Source organism: Hypanus sabinus, unplaced genomic scaffold (genome assembly GCF_030144855.1).
Source record: "Hypanus sabinus isolate sHypSab1 unplaced genomic scaffold, sHypSab1.hap1 scaffold_1107, whole genome shotgun sequence".
NCBI classification, from domain to species: Eukaryota; Metazoa; Chordata; class Chondrichthyes; order Myliobatiformes; family Dasyatidae; genus Hypanus; species Hypanus sabinus.
This window is the reverse complement of record NW_026779164.1, coordinates 38,575-61,439: the sequence shown is the minus strand read 5'-3', so window position 1 is coordinate 61,439 and position 22,865 is coordinate 38,575. Positions and strand designations below refer to the sequence as shown.

At 43.2% G+C, this 22,865-nt stretch overlaps 1 protein-coding gene across 5 annotated transcripts in view; it reads right to left on the bottom strand.

Moving 5' to 3' along the window:
• The window catches only part of LOC132386350 (NACHT, LRR and PYD domains-containing protein 3-like), a 57,113-nt gene extending 36,617 nt beyond the window's left edge, over positions 1–20,496 (bottom strand). For 3 of the 5 annotated variants that reach the window (XR_009509498.1, XM_059958606.1, XM_059958605.1), the window contains exons 1-4: positions 20,436–20,496; positions 16,983–17,149; positions 8,564–8,735; positions 8,391–8,456 (exon numbers count right to left, since the gene is read on the bottom strand). Coding sequence is in view for 3 of the 5 variants with exons in the window: in XM_059958606.1 (XP_059814589.1) it covers positions 8,391–8,456; positions 8,564–8,735; positions 16,983–17,149; positions 20,436–20,445 (415 nt within the window). In the remaining 2 variants the exon portion in view is untranslated. The other 2 variants (XM_059958607.1, XM_059958608.1) reach the window with 2 other exon arrangements.
• Between the last annotated feature and the right edge of the window lie 2,369 nt (positions 20,497–22,865).

Here is a 22,865-nt window from a genome sequence, read left to right as displayed (position 1 = left end):
TCTGGGGATGAGAGAGTGAACAGCTTCAAGTTCCTCGGCATTCACATCACTGAGGACCTCACGTGGTCTGTACACATCAACTGTGTGGTGAAAAAGGGCACAACAGCACCTCTTTCACCTCAGATAGAACCATAGAACATTACAGCACAGAAACAGGCATTTTCGTCCTTCTTGGCTGTGCCGAACCATTTTTCTGCCTGGTCCCACTGACCTGCACCTGGACGATATCTCTCCAGACCCCTCTCATCCATATACCTGTCCAGGTTTTCCTTAAATGTCAAAGTGATCCCGTATTCACCACTCCATCTGACAGCTCATTCCACACTCCCAACACTCTCTGTGTGAAGCAGCTCCCCCCTTAATGTTCCCTTTAAATGTTTCCCCTTTCACCCTTAACCCATGACCTCTGATTTCTTTTCTCCCCTAGCCTCAGTGGAAAAAGTCAGCTTGTATTCTCTCTATCTGTACCCATCATAATTTTATACACCTCTATCAAATCACCTCCCATTCTCCTACATGCCAGGGAATAAAGTCCTAACCTATTCAAACTTTCCCTGTAACTCTGTTTTTCAAGTCCCGGCAACATCTTTGTAAACCTTCTCCGCACTCTTTCAACATTATTAATATCTTTCCTGTAATTAGGTGACCAAAACTGCATACATTACTCCACATTCGGTCTCACCAATGTCTTATACAACCTCACCATTACATTCCAACTCTTATACTCAGTACTTTGATTTATGATTTATGATTTATAAAGCTCTCTTTATGACCCTATCTACTTGTGACGCCACTTTTAGGGAATTATGTATCTATACTCCCAGATCCCTCTGTTCTACTGCCCTCCTCAGTGTCCTACCATTTACCTTCTATGTTCTAACTTGGTTTGAGCTTCCGAAGTGCAATACCTCACACTTGTCCGCATTAAACTCCATCTGCGGTTTTCCAGTCAATTTCTCCAACTGGTCCAAATCCCTCTGCAAGCTTTGAAAACCTTCCTCATCGTCCACTACACCTCCAATCTTTGTATCATCAGCAAATTTGCTGATCCAATTTGCCACATTCTCATCCAGATCATTGAGATAGATGACAAATAACTGGACCAAGCACTGATCCCCGTGACACATCACTAGTCACAGGCCTCCACTCAGAGTAGCAATCCACCACTACCACTGTCTGGCTTCTTCCATTGAGCCAATGTCTAATCCAATTTACTACCTCTCCATGTATACCTAGCGACTGAATCTTCCTAACTAACCTCCCATGCGGGACCTTATCAAAGGCTTTACTGAAGTCCATGTATACAACATCCACTGCCTTCCCTTCATCCACTTTCCTGGTAACTTCCTCGAAAAACTCTAATAGATTGGTTAACCATGATCTACCACGCACAAGGCCATACTGACTTTTTCTAATAAGTCCCTGTCTATCCAAATACCTGGAGACCCTATCTCTTAGTATTCCTTCCATTAATTTACCTACTACCGATGTCAAACTTACCAGCCTATAATTTCACGGCTTACTTTTTGAGCCTTTTTTAAACAACGGAACTACATGAGCTATCCTCCAATCCTCTGGCACTCGATCCGTGGATATCGACATCAGGTCATGCGGATTTATCTACTCTGATTTGCCGCAAGCACCTCCTCTTATTTAATCTGTATAAGTTCCATAACCTCCCTACTTGTTTGCCTTGTTTCCATAGACTCCATTCCATTTTCCTTAGTAAATACAGATGCAAAAAACCCATTTAATATCTCTCCCATTTCTTTTGGTTCCATACATAGCCGACCACTCTGATCTTCAAGAGGATCAATTTTATGTCTTATTATCCTTTTGCTCTTAACATACCTGTAGTTCTTAAAATTATCGTTCACCCTGACTGCCAAAGAAACCTCATGTCCTCTTTTAGCCCTCCTGATTTCTTTCTTAAGTATTTTCTTACTCTTTTTATACTCCTCAAGCATCTTATTTCCTCCTTGTTGCCTATACATGTTATACATCTCTCTTCTTCTTTATCACAGTTCCAATATCCCTCGATAGCCAAGGCTCCTTATTCTTATTCATTTTGTCTTCAACCCTGACAGGAACATACAAACTCTGCACTCTCAAAATTTCTCCTTTGAAGGTCTCCCACTTACCAATCACAATCACAACCTGTCCCAATCTACGATTTTTAGATCCCTTCTCATTTCTTCAAATTTGGCCCTTTTCAGGTTTAGAACGTCAAGCCGAGGACCAGATCTATCTTTATCCATGATCAAGTTGAAACTAATGACGTTATGATCACTGGAACGAATGTGCTCCCCTGCACACACTTCCGTCACCTGCCCTAACTCATTTCCTAATAGGAGATCTAATATTGCATCTTCCCTCGTTGGTACATCTATATATTGTTTTAGAAAACGTTCCTGAACACATTTTACAAACTCTAACCCATCTAGACGTTTAACAGTATGGGAGTCCCAATACTTGTGTGGAAAATTAAAATTTCTGTCTCCTGCAGTTGTCTGTTATCTGTTTGCAGATTTGCTCCTCCAATTCTCGCTGACTATTGGGTAGTCCATAATACAACTCTATTAATGTGGTCGTACCATCCTGTTTCTCAGCTTCACCCATATGGCCTCAGTAGACAAGCCATCTAATCTGTCCTGCTGAATCACTGCTGTAATATTTTCCCACCACCCACCCTTCATCCCTCTGTCTCTATCACGTCTGAAACATCGGAACCCTGGAACACTGAGCTGCCAGTCCTGCCCCTCCTGTAGCCAAGTTTCAGTAATGGCTATGATGTCATAACTCCATGTGTCAATCCAGGCCCTCAGCTCGTCTGCCTTTCCCACAATACTCCACGCTTTGAAATAGACACACCTCAGAAGATTATTACCAACACACACAACCTTGCTATTTGTGACTTTGCATGAACTACCAACATCATTTATTTTTACCCCCGTTCCACTATCGACTCTGGCACTCTAGTTCCCATCTAGTTTAAACCCTCCCCAATAAAACTAGCAAACCTCCCTGCAAGTATATTGGTGTCCTTGTAGTTCATGTGTAACCCGTCTCTCTTGTACAGGTCCCACCTGCCCCTGAAGAGGTCCCGATGATCTAGAAATCTGAAACCCTGCCCCCTACACCAGTTTCTCAGCCACGTGTTCATCTGCCAGAGCATCGCACTCTTACCCTCACTGGCACGTGATCCAGGCAGCAATCCGAAGATTACTACCCTCTATCTCCTGTTTTTCAATTTCCTACCAAGCTCTCTGTCCTCACTCTTCAGGACATCCTGACTATTTCTACCTATGTCATTGGTACCGATGTGTACCAAGACATCTGGCTGATCATCCTCCCACCTCAGAATGCTGTGCAGGCGATCAGGGACATCCCTGACCATGGCACCCTGGAGGCAACAAACCATCCGGGAGTCTCTGTCACAACCACAGTATCTCCTGTCTGTACCCCTGACTATGGAGAACCCTATCACTACCGCTCTCCTCTTCCTCCTCCCTCCGTTCTGCACTGCAGAACCAGACTCAGTGCCAGAGATCCAGCTGCCGCAGCTTGTCCCAGGTAAGCCATCCTCCCCCCGCCCCCCAACAGTATCCAAATTGGTATACCTATTTTGGAGGGGAATGGCCACAGAAGATCTCTGCATTAACTGCCCTTTCTCCTTCACTCGCCTGACGGTAACACAATTACCTGAGCCCTGTTCCTTAGGTGTAACTACCTCCTGGAAGCTACTATCTATAATCTGCTCAGTCTTTCGAATGATACGGAGGTCATCCTGCTCCTGCTCCAGTTCCCTAACACGGTCTGTTAGGAGCTGCAGCTGGATGCGCTTCTTGCAGGTATCGTTGTCAGGGACACTGGAGGTCTCCCTGACTTCCCACATCCTGCAAGAGGAGCATTCCAACATCCTGCCTGGCATATTCTCTAGTCTGAACAAAAAAAAGGAAAACAGAAAAACAGATGGTTGAGATGGTTGAGGACGTTTGGGATGGGCTCCTAAATGCTAACGATTTTCTATATGAGCACAATTTGTGCATCCTGACTGGCTGCATCACTGCCTTGCATAGGAACTGTACTTCTCTCAATCGTAGGACTCTGCAGAGAGTGGTGCGGACAGCCCAGTGCACCTGTAGGTGTGAACTTCCTACTATTCAGGTAATTTCAGTGACGGGGTAAAAAGTGCCCGAAGGATCAATCTGGACTGAAGGCACACCAAGCACAAACTGTTCCAGCTGCTGCCATCCGGGAAATGGTACCGCAGCGGAAAAGCCAGGACCAACAGGCTCCGTGACAGCTTCTTCCACCAGGCCATCAGACTGATTAATTCACGCTGATACAATTCTATTTCCACAATTGTATACATAAATACAGACTCACTGCCCGCACTTTATCGTAATCGTGCTGCTGGAGCAGAAAAACAATTTTCACGACATGTCCATGATATTAACCCTGATCCTGAAATTTTTTATCTGGCTGTTGTCACATTTTTTTTTTTAGATCTGTTATTCATCATCCTCGTTCATATCAATCCAAGTGCGCTCCAGTGCACATGGTATTTTCCAGAAATTGTTATCTAAGTTCTTATTTTTTTGCATATTTTCCAGATCTGTTTCAGACCAGGAGATTTTACCAAAATTATACATCAAAATGGGCACAGTGAGCGTTTACTACCTTTGTTATATTTTTACTGTTCAGCTCTGTTTTGCAGATTTTCTTGATCCTTGATGTAAATTCAAAGTTTGTTCAGCCTTGCAGTAAATGCAGATTTTCTTCAGCCTTGAAGTAAATTTTGTTGGAAGGTTTTCCTTTATCACACGATGATCTATCTTCTTTGCTTATTGATATCCTAAATATCCGTTTCATATTCTGTTGCATTGCATCCTGATGCTCTGTTTGATATTCTACCGGTTCTATTGTACCTTTCTTTATGTTTAATCATGTTCTGTACTTTTCTAGTCTAAAGTTCATGCTTGCATATATGGAAATTAGTTCCATTATTTGAATTGTTTATTTCAGCTTTACTGATGCGAGCAAATAATTTCAAATCATCAATGTATAGCTGTGTCAAGGTATAATTCGTATTTTTTTTCTGATTAGATACCTGATTTTTATCTGTTTCAGTAAATTATGAGTGGGCTTAAAGCGAGACAAAACCATAGTGGGCTCAGTGAGTCGTTCTGGAAAATCCTTCCATTTATTTTGATAGTGGTCGTTGTTCCTCTCTGGTTGTTACTAGGACGATTATTTTACGCGAATGCTTCATCATTTCTAGAAATTTCACAAGCATTGTATGAATTGTATATATATTTGGAACTTCTCTTAAACACACGAGGAACAGAATCAGATGTGATTTTTTTTCTGATTGACAATATAACAGTGAAAGTTTTCTGCTTTCCACAGGGTTTGAAATAGAATTACATAATCTGTTTAGAATTACTGTATTCTGTCTGCTCTCCTGTGAGTATATTGTGGTTATCTAAGTTGTTATCTGAGTTGTTATTAGTTACAAGACGTAAGATGCTATAATTGTAGATATAAAATTGTCTTATTATTATTAAGAGCCAATAATAACATAGTAGGTGACCATTTAGTAGTCTTATAAATGCAGAATAAAGCTGTCGTTGAGGCTGGTGGTACATACCTTCAGCCTTTTATATGTTCTCCCCCATGGGAGTGTGACAGAGAGGATGTATGAGGTGGTTTGGGGTTAAGTAGAAAGGCTTTGAGTCGGGTTTGTGTCTTGCCAGCTTGATTGAGTTCCTCCAGGAGGTGACAAAGGTGATGCATGTAGTTACACATGGATATTGTCTACTTGTATATTGTGAGAGTGTTTGACAAAGTCCCACAAGGGAGGCTCATACAGAATATTAACATGCTTGAGAACTGTGGGGAATTGTCCTGGCTGCCGGGGACAAACTGGGAGAAATGTCTTGGCAGGCGGGTGGTGAATCTGTGAAATTATTGTCATAGACGGCTGAGGAAGACTCTTCATTGGATATATTTAAAATGCAGGTCGATATGTTCCTGATTAGGAAGAGTGTCCACGTTTACTGGGATAATGGGGTGGAGAGGAATTGAAGAGCAAATTCACTGAGCCGAATGGCTTAATTCTGCTACTAGGTCTTATGGTTTTAGGGAGCATCTGGAGTATTGTGTTTTCTTCTGATTGTCCAGCTCTTGGAAGGATTGGAGAGGGTGCAGAATGGGTTCATCAGGATGTTGCCTGGATTCGGTGACATGTGCTACAAGTAGAGTTTTGATAAACTTGGTTTGTTTATTCTGGAGTTAGAATAGAGATCTGACTGAGGTGTACAAGTTTGAGAGATATAAGTCTGGGTCGATAGCCTGTATTTTGCTTGTTGTTTTTGTTTTCATATGACTGGTGTCTAATACCAGAGGGCATTTGGTTAAGGTGAGATGGGGTAAATTTACAGCAATTGTGGGTAGTTTTTTAACAGAGTTGTGGATGCCTGGAATTTACTGTCTGGGTCAACATGGCTTTGTGAAGGGAACATCGTGCCTCACGCTAATTGAGTTTTTTGACGAGGTAACAAATAGCAATTGATGAAGGTACGGTGTAATATGTGCTCTAGATGGATTTTAGCAAGGCATTTAACAAGGTCCCTTACGAGAGACTCATCCAGAAAATCATGAGGCACTGGATAATTGGAACCTTGGCTGTTTGGATAAATAATAAATAATTGGAAGAAAGCAGAGTTTAGTAGTGGAAGGAAAGTATTCTGCCTGGAGGTCGGTGACTAGTGGAGTGCCGCAGGGATCTGTCCTGGGACCCCTGCTATTTGTGATTTTTATAAATGACCTGGATGTAGAGGTGGAAGAATGGGTGAGTGAACTTGTGGATGACATGAAGATTGGAGGAGTTGTGGATGGAGCTGGTTGTTGAAGGTTACAAGAGGATATAGACAGGGTGCAGATTTGGGCGGAAAAGTGGCAGATGGGGTTCAATCCGGATAAGTGTGAGGTGATGCATTTTGGAAGGACAAACCAGAATGCTGAGTACAAATTTAATCGTTGGTTACTTAAGAGTGTGAATGAACAGAGGGACATTGGGGTTCAAACCCATACATCCCTTAAGGTCGCTGCACGGGTTGACAGGATAGTTAAGAACTCCGTGGGATGCTCGGCTTCATTAATAGGGGGATTGAGTTCAAGAGTAGAGAGGACAAGTTGCAAATCTATAAAACTCTGGTGAGACCGCACTTAGAGTATTGTGTTCAATTCCGGTCAACTCATTATAGGAAGGATGTGGAAGCTGTGGAGAGGGTGCAGAGGAGATTTACCAGGATGTCGCCTGGTTTGGAGAACAAGTCATGTGAAGCAAGGTTAGCAGAGCTGGGACTTTTCTCTTTGGAGCGTAGAAGGATGAGAGGGCACTTGATAGAGGTCTAAAGAATTATGAGAGGCATAGATGGGGTGGATTGCTAGAACCTGTTTCCCAGGGCACCAATAGCAAACACTAGAGGGCATATGTACAAAGTTAAGGGAGGGAAGTTTAGGGGAGACATCAGGGGTAAGTTTTTTACAAAGGGTTGCGGGTGCCTGGAACAACGTGCCAGGGATGGTGGTGGAGGCTAAAACATTAAGGGTATTTAAGAACCTCTTGGACAGACTCATGGATAAAAGAAAAATAGAGGGTCACGGGGTAGTGTGGGTTTAGTACCCTTTTTAAAGGAATACATGGGTCGGCACAACATCCGGGGCGGAAGAGCCTGTACTGTGCTGTAGTATTCTAGTGTCTAGAGTGTAGTGACTAGGGTCATGTCGGAGGCAACTATGTTATAGATGCTTCTAGTTATACATGAATGTGCAGGAAATGCAAGGAAATGGTCAATAATATAAGAAAGGATACCAAAGTATTTTTCCTTTCTTTCCCGGATATATAAAGAGTGGAAAATGGGAGAGGGTCGATATCGGACCACTAGAAACTGCTGTTGTAGTTGCAGTAACGGGTGAAAAGGAAATGCCAGACAAACTCTGTCCAAGGCACTGGCAGAATTCCAAAAGGTAAAGAACATCAGCGAACACAATTGCGTGTAGGCCTATTACAAAGGAAAAGTGCTTGGAAGATGAAAGGTCTGAAGATAGAAAAGTCACCTGGACTGGGTCATACAGTGTATCAGGAGCCTGCCTGGGGTGTGTTGGGATTCCCAGAGCGTGAGGACCTGGAGTGAAGGCTTCAGCAGAACCAACAGCTGGATTAATAGAAAAGTATATTGTAGAATATTCAGGCTGCAAAGAGACACTCGTTGAACTGTTACTAAAATCCAGAGATCAGTGAATGATTAATGGCGAACTTTGATTCCCAGGCTTTGCCAAGTCACAGACTAACACTTGAGATGTGGCATTTGATCACTCACCTATCAGCTGAGGGGGTAATTCAGATAAACCTTGGCCGATGTTCATGTATTCTTGTGGATCAGGACCTGTTTAAATATGAAAAAAAAACCATGGAAACAGAGCTAAAATAATTAAAATAACTAAAATGTTTATCTCAATGTGCCTTTGTGTTCAGAGCGTGGTCTTAACATACCGAGTTCCTGTATTTCCCTCAGTATTCTGTCCAACTTCGGTAACTCAGTCCTCCACATCAGAAAGGATTCCCACATCGCCCTCCGGGCCCGGGAGCCTTTGCCATTCACCAGACTGAGGAAGAGTCTGGAACTCTCTGCCCGGTTTCCCTTCTCTGTCAGCTCAGTGACTTTCTAGAAAAGGAAACAATGGACTTATTGTGGAGCAGACAGACAGACATGGAGAATGTGCAGGAAAGTATCTGTTCATGGCCCCAGTAGCTTCAGAACAGATGCAGTCACTGGGCTGCTGCCTCATCCTCCCTGGGTTCAGTCATTAACAGAGAAACAGTAACTGAAGGAAATTCTAAATCAATAGTGTGTAAGAATAAGGATTTACTGACACCCTGCAGTAGATGCAATGTGATTAATTTCCTCGATCTGTCAATGTGCAGCATTACATCAACAAGATGTGACAACAAGAACGGAAGAGAGGGGAGAGAGAGAGAACAAAAACAAATGGATGGCGGGCATCACTGAATCGTGGCTGACAGAAGTTTATAGTTGGGTGCTTAAACCCAAGGATAAATATTGAATCAAAAGGATACGCAGGTAGGTGAAAGTGTTGGGTCGAAGCTGCTGTCAATAAAAATGAAAAGTCCTGAGAAAGAGGTGATGTCGGATTAGACGATGAGGATGTTAAGAAACTGCGTAGGTACAATGACCCTGATGGAAATTATATACAGGCGTGTTAACAGTAGCCAGGATGTAGGCTACAAATTACAACGGGGGAGAGAAGAGCATGGAAAATGGTCAATGCTAAAATTTTCACAGGGAATTTCAATATTCAGGTAGCTTTGGAAAATCAGGTCGGTGCTGAATCCCAAGTGAGGAAATTTATAGAATGCCTATGAGATGGCTTTTGAGAGAAGCCTATGGTTGAGCCCACTATAGGAAAGGCAGATCTGGATTCTGTGTTGTGTATTGAACCAGATTTGATTAGGGAGCTTCAGCTAAATAAACCCTTAAGAGGCAGTGATCATAAAATAGCAAAACTCAGCCAGCAGGTTGAAAGGGAGAAGGTAAAGTTAGAGGTATCAGTGCTACACGAGAATAAAGGAATTACCTCGGCATGAGAGAGGAGCTGGGCAATAATAAATTCGGAAATGACACTAACAGGGACAATGGCAGAGCAGGAATGGCTGAAGTTTCATGGAGCAATTCAGAAGGTGCAGGACAAATGATCACAATTCTAAAGAGAGGATGATTAACCATGGCTGACGAGGTAGTCAAAGCAGCAGAAAAGCAAAGGAAACAGCACAGGGTATTACAAAATATAGTAGAAAGCTGGAGGACTGGGATGTTTCTACAGACCAACAGAAGGCAATTCAAAAGCCGTAAATAGAGAAAATATTTAATAGGAAGGCAGGCTAGAGAATGATGTAAAATAGCTTACCTAAATGTACATCTGATATATGAAGATTGAAATAGAGGAGAGTGGATATTGGACCACCGGAAAATGACTGTGGAGAGGTACTGTCAGGGGACAAGGAAATGCCGGAAGATATTGGTCGGCATTTTGCGTCAGTCCTCACTGTAAAAACACTAGAACGTGCCAGATATTTGAGAATGTCAGCTGGCAGAAGTGAGCGTATTTGCAATTATTGCGGAGAAGGCGCTTGGTAAGCTGAAAGTTCTGAAGATAGATGAGTCCAGATCAACTCACCCGATTGCTTCTGAAAGAGGAGGCGGAAGAGATTGTGGAGACATTAGTAATGATCACTCAAGAATCACTAGATTTTGGAATGGTTCCGGAGGACTGATCATTTCAAACTATAGGCCAGTTAGTCTGATCAGCGTTTGGGAAGATGTCAGTAGTCGATAATTGAGGATAAGGTTTCGGGGTATTTGGATGCACATGATAAGAAAAAGGCCAACATCCATGGAAGGGAATCCTGCCTGACAGAACTGTTGGAATTTTTTGAGAGAACAGCATGTTGGGTCGACAACAGAGAGTCAGTGCAAGTTGTTTACTTGGACTTCCCGAGGACCTTTGACCAGGTGTCCCACATGACGCCGTTTAACAAGGGCCGACAGTAGGACAAGAAAGACACTGGCATGGATAGAGGATCCAAGATTTTCTCCAGACAGATTTGTCTGACTGCCAGGAAGCACAGAATGGGAACAAATAGGGCTTTCTCTGGTCGAATGTTGGTGACCAGTGGTGTTCTGCAGTGGTTGGTTTTGGGACAGTTTCTTTTTCCGTTATGTCAATGATTTGTAGGCTTTATGGCCGTTATTGTAGGCATTACGAAGATATGGGGAGGGAGGGGAAGTGTTGAGGAAGCAGGGAGTTCGCGGGAGGACATGGACCTATGAAGAAATGGACACATCAGTGGCAATTGGAATGTAGTAGTGAGGTACGTGGCCATATACTTAAGCAGAAATAATGAAGACGTAGTCTTTTTCTGAATCTGGGAGAAAATTCAGAAATTGGATTTGTAAAGAGTCTCTGGAGACCTGGTGCATGATTCCGTGCAGTTTGTGTCGGTGTTATGAAAGGCAAATACAAAGCTAGCATTCACTTCGAGAGGATCAGAATATAAGAACAAGCACTGGCCAGACCGCACTCGCATAATTTGATCCCCTGATCAGAGAAAGTTTGTGATGGCATTGTGAAAAGTCCAGAGAGGAATCTAAATGAACAGAACCAGTGATATTAAACCAGATTTTGATGGGAATGGATCCTGGATGCACCTGTAATAGCTGGAGTGTGGGAGGATGAGGGGGAATCTAATTGTAACCTGTGGAATATCGAAAGACATTGAGAGGATGTGGAGATGTTGTTTTACGTGGGGGTGTCTAGAACCAGACGAAACAGCCTCAGATTAGAGGGACGTCCATTTGGAACAGAAATGAGGATATTATTTAGCCTAGGAGTAGTGAATCTGCAGAATCCATTGGAACTGACAGCTGCGGAGACCAGGTCATTGAGTATATTTAAAACAGAGGCTGGTATCTTCTTGACTAGTCTGGTTAGCAAAGTTCACTGGGAGAAGGCAGGAGAATGGGGTTGAGAGGGATAGTACATCACCCATGATGTCATGGCGGAGCAGAATCGATGGGCCTAATGGCCAATTGTGCTCTGATGCCTTATGGTCTCATGATGTGTAAAGACAAAAGAAGATTCAGTATCAATCAGTGAGGCTATCTTATAATGGAGGTGGTTACTGCCTGGCGGTCATACCGTAAAATGGTAATGACTTCCTGAATGCAGGCATGGGTTTCCTGATTAACTCAGGAATTATGAACAAAACGTTGACTAGTCTTCAAGCAACATACACCGATGATGGAATTAAGGTAACAGAATATGGATGGGCTTAGGACATTGTTCTGAGAAATAAGAGAGGCAGGGTTTAAGGGGAAGCACAACATTGAGGGCCAAAGTGCCCGTACTGTGCTGTACTGAAATAAATCATCATAATTCCCTGATGGTCCACTGCACTGTAAAATAATCCTTCAGTTTCACTGCTACCAGGTCTGATGAGTTACCGTTGTGAAAGAGATTTAACCAGTAAAGCAGACGTCTCCAGATGATATTCCTGGATTTAGTTGCTTCAGGTGTGATAGAGTAGGAGGGGCCAGAGGAGGAGGTGTTGCATTGCTTGTCCGAGAAAATCTTATGGCGGTGCTTTGGATGGATAGATTAGAGAGCTCTTCTAGGGAGACTATTTGGGTGGAATTGAGGAATGGGAAGGGTGTAGTAACACTGATAGGAGTGTATTATAGGACCTAAGGGGGAGCGTGAATTGGAAGAGCAAATGTGTAAGGAGATTGCAGATATTTGTAGTAAACACAAGGTGGTGATTGTGGGAGATTTTAAATTTCCACACGTAGACTGGGAAGCTCATTCTGTTAAAGGGCTGGATGGTTTAGAGTTTGTGAAATGTGTGCAGGATAGTTGTTTGCAACAATACATAGAATTACCGACTAGAGATGGGGCAGTGTTGGATCTCCTGTTAGGGAATGCGATAGGTCAGCTGACAGATGTATGTGTTGGGGAGCACTTCAGGTCCAGTGATCACAATAGCATTAGCTTCAATATAATTATGGAGAAGGACAGGACAGGACCTAGAGTTGAGATTTTTGATTGGAGAAAGGCTAACTTTGAGGAGATGCGAAGGGATTTAGACAGAGTGGATTGGGTCAAGTTGTTTTATGGGAAGGATGTAATAGAGAAATGGATGTCATTTAAGGGTGTAATTATGAGGGTACAGAATCTTTATGTTCCTGTTAGGTTGAAAGGAAAGGTTAAAGGTTTGAAAGCACCATGGTTTTCAAGCGATATTAGAAATTTGGTTCGGAAAAAGAGGGATGTCTACAATAGATATAGGCAGCATGGAGTAAAGGAATTGCTCGAGGAATATAAAGAATGTAAAAGGAATCTTAAGAAAGAGATTAGAAAAGCTAAAAGAAGATACAAGGTTGGTTTGGCAAATAAGGTGACAGTAAATCCGAAAGGTTTCTACAGTTATACTAAAAGCAAGAGGATAGTGAGGAATGAAATTGGCCCCTTAGAGAATCAGAGTGGTCAGTTATGTGTGGAGCCGAGAGAGATGGGAGAGATTTTGAACGATTTCTTCTCTTCGGTATTCACTAAGGAGAAGGATATTGAATTGTGTAAGGTGTGGGAAACAAGTAAGGAAGTTATGGAACCTATGACAATTAAAGAGGTGGAAGTACTGGCGCTTTTAAGAAATTTAAAAGTGGATAAATCTCTGGGTCCTGACAGGATATTCCCCAGGACCTTGAGGGAAGTGTAGAGATAGCAGGAGCTCTGACTGAGATCTTTAAGATGTCATTAGAAACGTGGATTGTGCCGGAGGATTGGCGTATTGCTCATGTGGTTCCATTGTTTAAAAAGGGTTCTAGAAGTAAGCCTAGCAATTATAGACCTGTCAGTTTGACATCAGTGGTGGGTAAATTAATGGAAAGTATTCTTAGAGATAGTATTAATAATTATCTGGATAGACAGGATCTGATTAGGAGTAGCCAGCATGGATTTGTGCGTGGAAGGTCATGTTTGACAAGCCTTATTGAGTTTTTGAAGACGTTACGAGGAATGTTGACGAGGGTATGGCAGTGGATGTAGTCTATATGGACTTCAGCAAAGCCTTTGACAAAGTTCCACATGGAAGGTTGGTTAAGAAGGTTCAGTCGTTAGGTACTAATGCTGAGTAATAAAATGGATTCAACAGTGGCTAGTTGGGAGATGCCAGAGAGTAGTGGTGGATAATTGTTTATCGGGATGGAGGCCGGTGACTAGCAGGGATCTGTTTTGGGCCCAATGTGGTTTGTAATATACATAAATGATCTGGATGATGGGGTGTTAAATTGGATTAGTAAGTATGCCGATGATACTAAGGTAGGAGGTGTTGTGGATAATGAGGTAGGTTTTCAAAGCTTGCAGGGAGATTTATGCCGGTTAGAAGAATGGGCTGAACTTTGGCAGATGGAGTTTAATGCTGAGAAGTGTGAGGTTCTACATTTTGGCAGGAATAATCCAAATAGAACATACAGGGTAAATGGTAGGGCATTGAGGAATGCAGAGGAACAGAGAGATCTAGGAATAACAGTGCATAGTTCCCTGAAGGTGGAGTCTCATGTAGATATGGTGGTCAAGAAGGCTTTTGGAACGCTAGCCTTTATAAATCAAAGCATTGAGTACAGAAATTGGGATGTAATTTTAAAATTGTACAAGGCATTGGTAAGGCTAATTTTAGAATATTGTCTGCAGTTCTGGTCACCGAATTATAGGAAAGATATCAATAAATTAGAGAGAGTGCACAGACGATTTACTAGGATGTTACCTGGGTTTCAGCACTTAAGTTACAGAGAAAGGTTGAACAAGTTAGGTCTCTATTCATTGGAGCGTAGAAGGTTGGGGGGGGGGATTTGATCGAGGTATTTAAAATTTTGAGAGGGATAGATAGAGTTGACGTGAATAGGCTGTTTCCATTGAGAGTAGGGGAGATTCAAACGAGAGGACATGATTTGAGAGTTAGGGGGCAGAAATTTAAGGGAAACGAGGGGGTATTTCTTTACTCAGAGTGATAGCTGTGTGGAATGAGCTTCCTGTAGAAGTAGTAGAGGCCAGTTCAGTTGTGTCATTTAAGGTAAAGTTGGATAGGTATATGGACAGGAAAGGAGTGGAGGGTTATGGGCTGAGTGAGGGTAGGTGGGACGAGGTGAGATTAAGAGTTCGGCACGGACTAGGAGGGCCGAGATGGCCTGTTTCCGTGCTGTGATTGTTATATGGTTATATGATGAATTTATAGATCAGCATCAGATTTACAGATTATCTCTTGCCTTTGGATAATGCCTGTGTGATTCATTACAGACAGAGCCAATGAATCCCAACGAGAACAGAGTTACTCACGGGTGTAACACACTTGATTTTCTAATACCACTCATGGCTGAATAGGTCAGATCTAGGACAAGACAATCATTGTTTTTGAGCTCCAAAGAGAGTGACCTGAAATGGTGTGTCCCTGTCTCTCTTTAGTCAGATATTCAGCAAGTTAGCAGTTCTTTTTGTTTGCCCTTTCCCTTTCAGGAAATCCTATTGATCTTCTTCCCTTTCAGGACAACCTGTTGATTTTTTGGGATCATGGGATATCAGCAAGTCACCAGATTTATTCTATGTTTTGTGCTTTCTTCCGCCCTTTCAGATCAAACTATTGATGTTTGTGGTCATGAGATATCAGCTTTGTGCGTGATCTTTCACATCCAATCAATCTCGGAGTATTTCGTGGAAGTTACCAGGAAAGTTGATGAAGGGAAGGTTGTGGATGTTGTCTACATGGACTTCAGCACGGTTTTTTACAAGGTCCCGTATAGGAGGTCGGTCTAGAAGATTCAGTTGCTTAGCATTCAAGATAAAGTAGTAAACTGGATTAGACACTAACTTTTTGGAAAGAATCCGGAGTGTCACTATAGACTGTTGCATTTCTGTTTGGCGCCTGTATCTCGTGCAGTGTCACGGGGATCGGTGCTGTGCCTGTTGTTGTTTGTCATCTATATCAATGATCTGGATGAAATTACGGTTAAGAGCATCAGCACATTTGCTGATAACTCCAACATTGGGAAGGAGCAGTGGACAAAGAGGAAGATTACACGAGATTGCAGTGAGGTCTGGACCAACTGCAGAATGGACTTAAAAGGGGCCGATGCAATTTAATGCAGACAGGTGCAAGATGTTGCACTTTGGATGGACCGATCAGGGTAGATCTTACAGAGAGACCGGTAGAACAAAGTGATCGGGAATACAGGTGCATAAGCCATTGAAAGTGGCAGCAAATGTTGCTAGGCTCTGAAAGAAAGTTTGTTAGTGCATTAACCTTGGTAAATGAAAATATCGTGTACGATATGATGTTATATAAGACGCTGGAGAGGCCTCATTTGGATATTATGTGCAGTTCTGCACACCTAACTGCAGGACAGATGGAAATAAGTTTGAAAGAGTACAGAAAAAAAAACATTACAATGATGTTACCTGGACTGGAAGACCTAAATTATAAGAAAAGAGTGAACTGATTAGGACTTTATTCGTTGGAACATGAAAGATTGAGCAGAGATTTGATAGAAGTGTACACAATTACATTGGGATATAGATCGGATAAATGCAAGCAGGCATTTTGTACTGAGGTAAAGAGGTACTACAACAAGAGGTTATCACTAAAGGGTGAAAGGTGAGAAGTTCAAAGGGTACAAAGGTGAAACCGGTTTACTCAGAGGGTGGTGAGAGTGCAAAACTAGCTAGCAGGGCAAGTAGTGCAAATGATGAAGAGAATTCTGAATAGATGCTTGCGTAATGAGTGTATCGAGCGCCATGGCCCGGTGCAGGTCAGTGGGAATAAGTAGATTCTGTAGTCTGGCATGGAATAGATGGGCCAAAAGGCCTGTTTCTGTACTGTACTTTGCTCTGACTATGACAAGTCAGCCACACATTGTTTGGGAACTCACGGAGCCAAGACAAGCTGTGGTTATCTGGTTTCCCTCCCTCAGGTACCGCAGTGAAGCCGGTTGGCCCAATTGACAGTTTAATGCTCATCCTGGATTAATGAGATGAGGTGAAGCTACCCGTCGGTTCAGCCAAGATTTGAAATGTTTCAGACCGAATGCCTTTTGGAAGTCCAGATATGCAGCCACTGCTCTTACTTCACACTGATAAATACAGCAGGTGATACAAGAAAAGGTGATGCTAAACCTGCAGTTCCCAGTGCTCCCCACCTTAAAAACTGAAACCAGATCTGCGAGAGACAAGTCAGAGATCAAAGTCTCCATTCCCAAGTTGATCTCCTAAAACATGCAGGAGATTAATGTTGATCGCTATTCCCTCTGAAACCAGCAGATCAGTGACAATACACGAACTGCTCTCACCTCATTTTCTTCTCTACTGAAATGTCCCTCCTTTGTCAACATCCAACCCAGTCTCTCAACCTTTTCTTCAATTGCTTGTATGAGTCTGTCCCTGTAGAACTTTGTCAGTTGGTACAGTCGATATTCCTCCCCCTGTGCCAGGAGGTCGGAGATTGTAAACTCTGGCTCTGTGAATATAAAAAGGAAAATGTAGGCTTGAACTCAGATACCCCTCGTCTCCACCGCTCTCACCCAACTCAAAAAACAAAAAACCGTGACTTGAACCTGCCAACAGATACAAAACTGAATTAATTCTCCATCTCCAACACCATCACACTGAGCACGGATTCCCCCAACGGCTGTGTGCACAGACCACTGCTGTTCACTCTGCTGACCCACGACTGTGCTGCAACACACAGCAAGAACGACGAGTCAGCTTACAGAGAGGAGGTGCAGCAGCTAACGGACTGGTGCAGAGCCAGCAAACTGTCTCTCAATGTGAACAAAACAAAAGAGATGGTTGTTGACTTCAGGGGGGCACGGAGCGACCACTCCCCGCTGAACATCGGCGGCTCCTCAGTAGAGATCGTTAAGAGCAACAAATGTCTTGGTGTTCACCTGGCGGAGAATCTCACCTGGTCCCTCAACACCATCTCCATAGCAAAGAAAGCCCAGCAGCGTCTCTACTTTCTGCGAAGGCTGAGGAAAGTCCATCTCCTACACCCCCCCATCTTCATCACATTCTACAGGGGTTGTATTGAGAGCATCCTGAGCAGCTGCACCACTGCCTGGTTCGGAAATTGAACCGTCTCCGATCGCAAGACTCTGCAGCGTATAGTGAGGTCAGCTGAGAAAATCATCAGGGTCTCTCTTCACGCCATTATGGACATTTACACCCCACGCTGCATCCGTAAAGCCAGCAGCATTATAAAGGATCCATGCACCCCTCAAACAATCTCTTCTCCCTCCTGCCATCTGTGAAAATGCACCGAAGCATTGGGCCTCTCACGGCCAGACCAAATAACAGTTGCTTCCCCCAAGCTATCAGACTCCTCAATACCCAGAGCCTGGCTTGACACCTTATTGCCCTATTGTCACGTATATTATTTATTGTAATGTCTGCACTGTTTTGTGCACTTCATGCAGTCCTAGATAGGTGTGTAGTTTAGTGTAGTTGTTGTGTGTTTTTTTTTCTTTTCCTCTGTTGTGTTTTTTTTATGTAGTTCAGTCTAGTTTGTGTAATATGTCATCTAACACCATGGTCCTGAAAAACGACTCATTTTCACTATGTACTGTATCAGCAGTTATGGTTGAATGGCAATATAAAAGTGACTTGACTTGACTTGAATCTAACACTTGCCTTAAAGCCTACCCAACAATGTTCTAGGCATTACGTAATAGAAGGACCAAATTTAATATAAGCCAGTCTATCCCCCATACGACCCATTCACATATTTAAATTTGGATGGGCATAAAAGATGGGACTGTTGGTAATATTCGCTTCCCGGAGTTACTCTCTCCATCCTGGCGCACACATTTCCCCGAATGTGAACCGTACATCCTGTCAGGTGATCATCCCGATAAGCCGGTGACCGGACACATTTACTCCCAGTAAAATAGCAGGATCGGCACAGTAATAGTAATCACAGCAGTTGAACGCACGGATGACCACGGGATCATAATGCAGCGGTGTCCCGTGATACTGGGAAATATCACTGTGATTATCTTCCACAAGCTAAAATCTCCCTCGGTCACTAACTGTCCAGTAGTCTGTGTCACACAAAGACCAGCAACGGGATTACACATGGTCCAGTCTGCTGGATCACACATTCTCCAGTTGCTTTGTCACACGAGGAGCTGGAGACTGGACAAGGGGACTGGAGTCCCCTTGGTCACCGACTGACCATTCCCTTGAGACACACGTTGTCCAGTCGCCGGGTCGCAGGCTGAACATTCCCTTGCGATCTATGCTGTCCTCTCCACTGGTTGCCATCTTCTCCCCTACCTGCTGATCATCATGTAACAACTATGCAGTTCATTGGCAAAGTCTTGGTTATAGAGCTTTGTGTGTAGTTGCAGTTGCTAATCTATAGGATGGAGGTGATGAAGCTGGAAAGTGTGAAGTGAAGAATGAACACTACGGTACTGGGCTAGGGTGTTGTTTTTTGTGTTATATGGTTGGGCTGGGACAGCTTGCCCTGGAGCTCAGGAGCTTGAAGGGTGATCTTACACACACACCTACACATAAACACACACATACACACACACACACACACACACACACACACACACACACACACACACACACACACACACACACACACACACACACACACAGTAATAAGGGGTGCAGATAGGGTAGATGGTCACAGTCTTTTTCCCCGCGTAGGGGAGTCTGAGACTCGAGGGCAGAGATTTAAAAGGGACCAAAGGGGCACTTTTTCACGTGGTGGCTGATGGTTATAAATTACATTCATCCGGAAGAGGCCACAAGCACAAATAAAATTACAAAATGGAGAGCATGTGGGCAGGAAAAAGGGGAGTGCAAGTTTACGAGGGAAGTTTGGGCAAACTGCAGGAATATGGGAAATCTAGATCAGCTTGAATTATATGGGCCGAAGGATCCGTTTCCAGGCTGGAGCATCGTTTCTATTCCACCTGGAATCTCAGATTTGAGCACAATCACAATGTCTACAGGTGACAGAGATATTTGGTCATTGGGTATGCCGGATTTCCCAGCCAAGATCCTGGGAATTTAAATTCAGGTAGAAGATCGCATCAAGAGAGAAATACTTAGAAACTCAGGTTCACCATTTCTCCACAGCCCAGACATTCACTGGGGTGTTAAAACTCCGAAGCAGATCACAAATGTATCTACAATGAGCTGCCTCCTGATCCTCAGCCATTCCCAGCACCGGCAATGATCTCCGCTCCGCTACAGAAAACAGATTTCGGTGACACCCCTCCTCCTTTGAGTAGCAGGCAAGAAAAACCAGGGGGGAGTTGGTAGCTTTCCTTCCAAAACCTGAAATACTGTGTTATCATAGAATCTCTGAAATACCGGAAATGCTCCTATCATCTGCTTCTGAATTTTATAAATGAAAGTTGAAGATGTCTTACATATCAGGGCTTGTCTGGAGGTGAAATGGACCCTGACCCTGAACATTCACATAAACCACAAGATCACTGTCACATTCCTGTCTGTGTTTCATTCACGACCACCTGATTCAGGAGTCCCTGCTCCTTTCACTCACCTGAAGCTTTGTATGATGAGCGGAGTGATTCGACCATTACTGGTGTCAGGTCCCTGCGCTGGAACTGTTGGGTTGATCAATTACTCAAGGCCGCTTTACCAGTGGGATAAATGACACTGCTTTCTATGCACTGTTAACACCTCTGTCAGCTTTTTTTTTCATCTGAACTATTGTGTACAAACGCGACAAAAGTTTAATTCAAAGACCCTTGTGATCATACCTTTGTCCATTCTGATTCTGACTGACGATTGTTGATTGTCGTCGTCTTGTTCACACTTCGGTCGCTCTGCAGGACACCGCCACCTGCTGGTGATTCTCTAAATTTCACAACAAGCAGACTGTGAGTCAGAGAGCACGACTACTTTGCAAATATGACAGTATTTCCATCCCCTGTAGCATTTGGCATGGGGACCAAACATTCCCTGTTAGTAACCACTTCCACACCATACCTGTTCACTGATACCTGGCGCATCTACTGACAGAGTCACAGAGCAATAAAATGCAAATTCAGAGTGTTCAGCCCAACGAGACAATGCCAACCACAGTGCCCACTGAGATGGTCACAATTTCCTGTGATGGGGCCATCTCCGTTCTGGCCTTTTCACTCCATCTACACACCCCAAATGCTTTTTGAATTATGGAACTGCACCTGCCTCATCCACTTCCTCTGGTTGTTTCCTCCACATGATCCCCAACATCTGCATGAATCCGCTGCTGATCAGATTGGGTTTGCAATCTCTTTACCAGCCCCTGTCCATTTAGATCCCCTAGATGCTACGATAATCTTCTCTGTGAACAACAACTACTAACGTTGTGCATTCTGCGAACTTACCAGTCAAGTAATCCTTGTGCAACCGCATCCAAATCATTGCTATAAAATAACGAATATCAAAGGTCCCAACTTGTAGCCTCACGGCACACCGCTAATTACTCGCCTCCATTGCGAGGAGAAATCTTCAACCACCACTCTTTGCTTGCTACCTTGAAGCTAATTTTGAATACATCCAATTTGCTCTCTCCGGACAGCGTGGGACCTGATCATCGAGACCAAGCTGCCATGTGACACCTTGTCAAAGGCTTTGCTGAAGGCCCTTGCACAACATCCATGGAAACATAACTTTGAATTTCCACCTCTGCTTAATGTCACGTTCATAGGTTCTGGCAATGTAATTAGCAGAAAAGTAATTGATGAGGCCAAGGTATGTCAATGTAAATTATGGGTTGCCATGTGCTAGTTAGGACTGAATAAAATGCAGTGTTGGGATATGTTGCTTTATAAATGGTCTGTTCTCTGCAGAGGCCTACGCGACGATATATTCGAGGGTAAGTATATCACTGCAGATTGCAATAGCCAATGGGATCAAGGGCATGTTGCTGCAGTTCATGGTAATTCCACATTTCTACAATCACTACAACATGACACAGTTGGGGCTTCTTATAAAGTGAGGAAATTGTCAACGCATTTTAAGCTGATTATAACGTAACAAGGAAACATCAGAACTAACCAAAAGCTACTTCAGATGATGCAGCACCTTCAAATGAGCAAACACTCAGAGAATGTGAGTGACTTTAAAGAGCTGGGCTTCTGAAAGCACATTACCAGACCTGGAGTGATTGCAACTTGCTCTGACCGAGGCATTCCACCTATTTCGTACCTTCCTTTGTAAAGGTCTGTAATGTCTACAGGACCAGTGTTCGAGTGAATGAGGCTCACCAAACTTTCTCCTGACTGAATCAATGGAAACTCTGAGTAAGAGGGTTCTCTTCAGTTGGTACTCTCAGTCCTAGGGCTGGTTCACTTGTCGCTGTTCCCTCGTTCTCAGTCGTGGCTTCTTTCCAGCTGTGGGCTTTTCTTCCAATAAATCTCTCACCGCAGGTCTAACTATAACCAGAGAGATAATGAAGCACATTAACAATACAAAGGAGAAAAAAATATTTCTGCTCATTTTTTTCAAAAGCGAATCTCACTGAAATTTAAACGCTGAAGACAAATAAAAAGATCTCATTGAACAAATTTGTAATTGTCCCTCACACATCACAAATCCTGATACGGGATATAAAGGATTCATCATTCAGTCATGATAAGATATCAGAACAGAATGAAGTTATTCATTCCATCGAGTCTCCTCCATCATTCAATCATGGTTGATGTTTTTTTTTTGCCTCAATGCCATATTCCTGCGTCCTCTTATAAAGTGCTGGAAACTCGGTACATCAGATTGCATCTGTGGAAAAAGACACTGTGGAAGACCCAGTATCAGAACTGGGATTATCCAGGATGACGGGTGATATGCTGAACGCTTAATTGCGTAATTTGGCCCAGATCTCATCCTTGCTCATACCTATAATGGGGGAGGTACTACACACAGTGTTCTGAAAAGGTAGTAAAAGTGATTATCGGGGCATTAATGGGGATCTTTCGAGAGACGAAAACGAAAAGCTCTTGAATTTATAGTTAATGGACCGTCTAGTTATTCGCTGTTCAGAAATAGTTCTGTATTTTTATGCACCTGAGCGTCTTTGCCTCACTGTACGCTCCCACGGAGAAGGCGAAATTATTAATAATTTTTCTTGCGTTATTCATTACTATTTCCTGGATACCAGACAGGCTCCCGGTGAAACTGTTTTGTCCACTCTATTGAATTTTAAC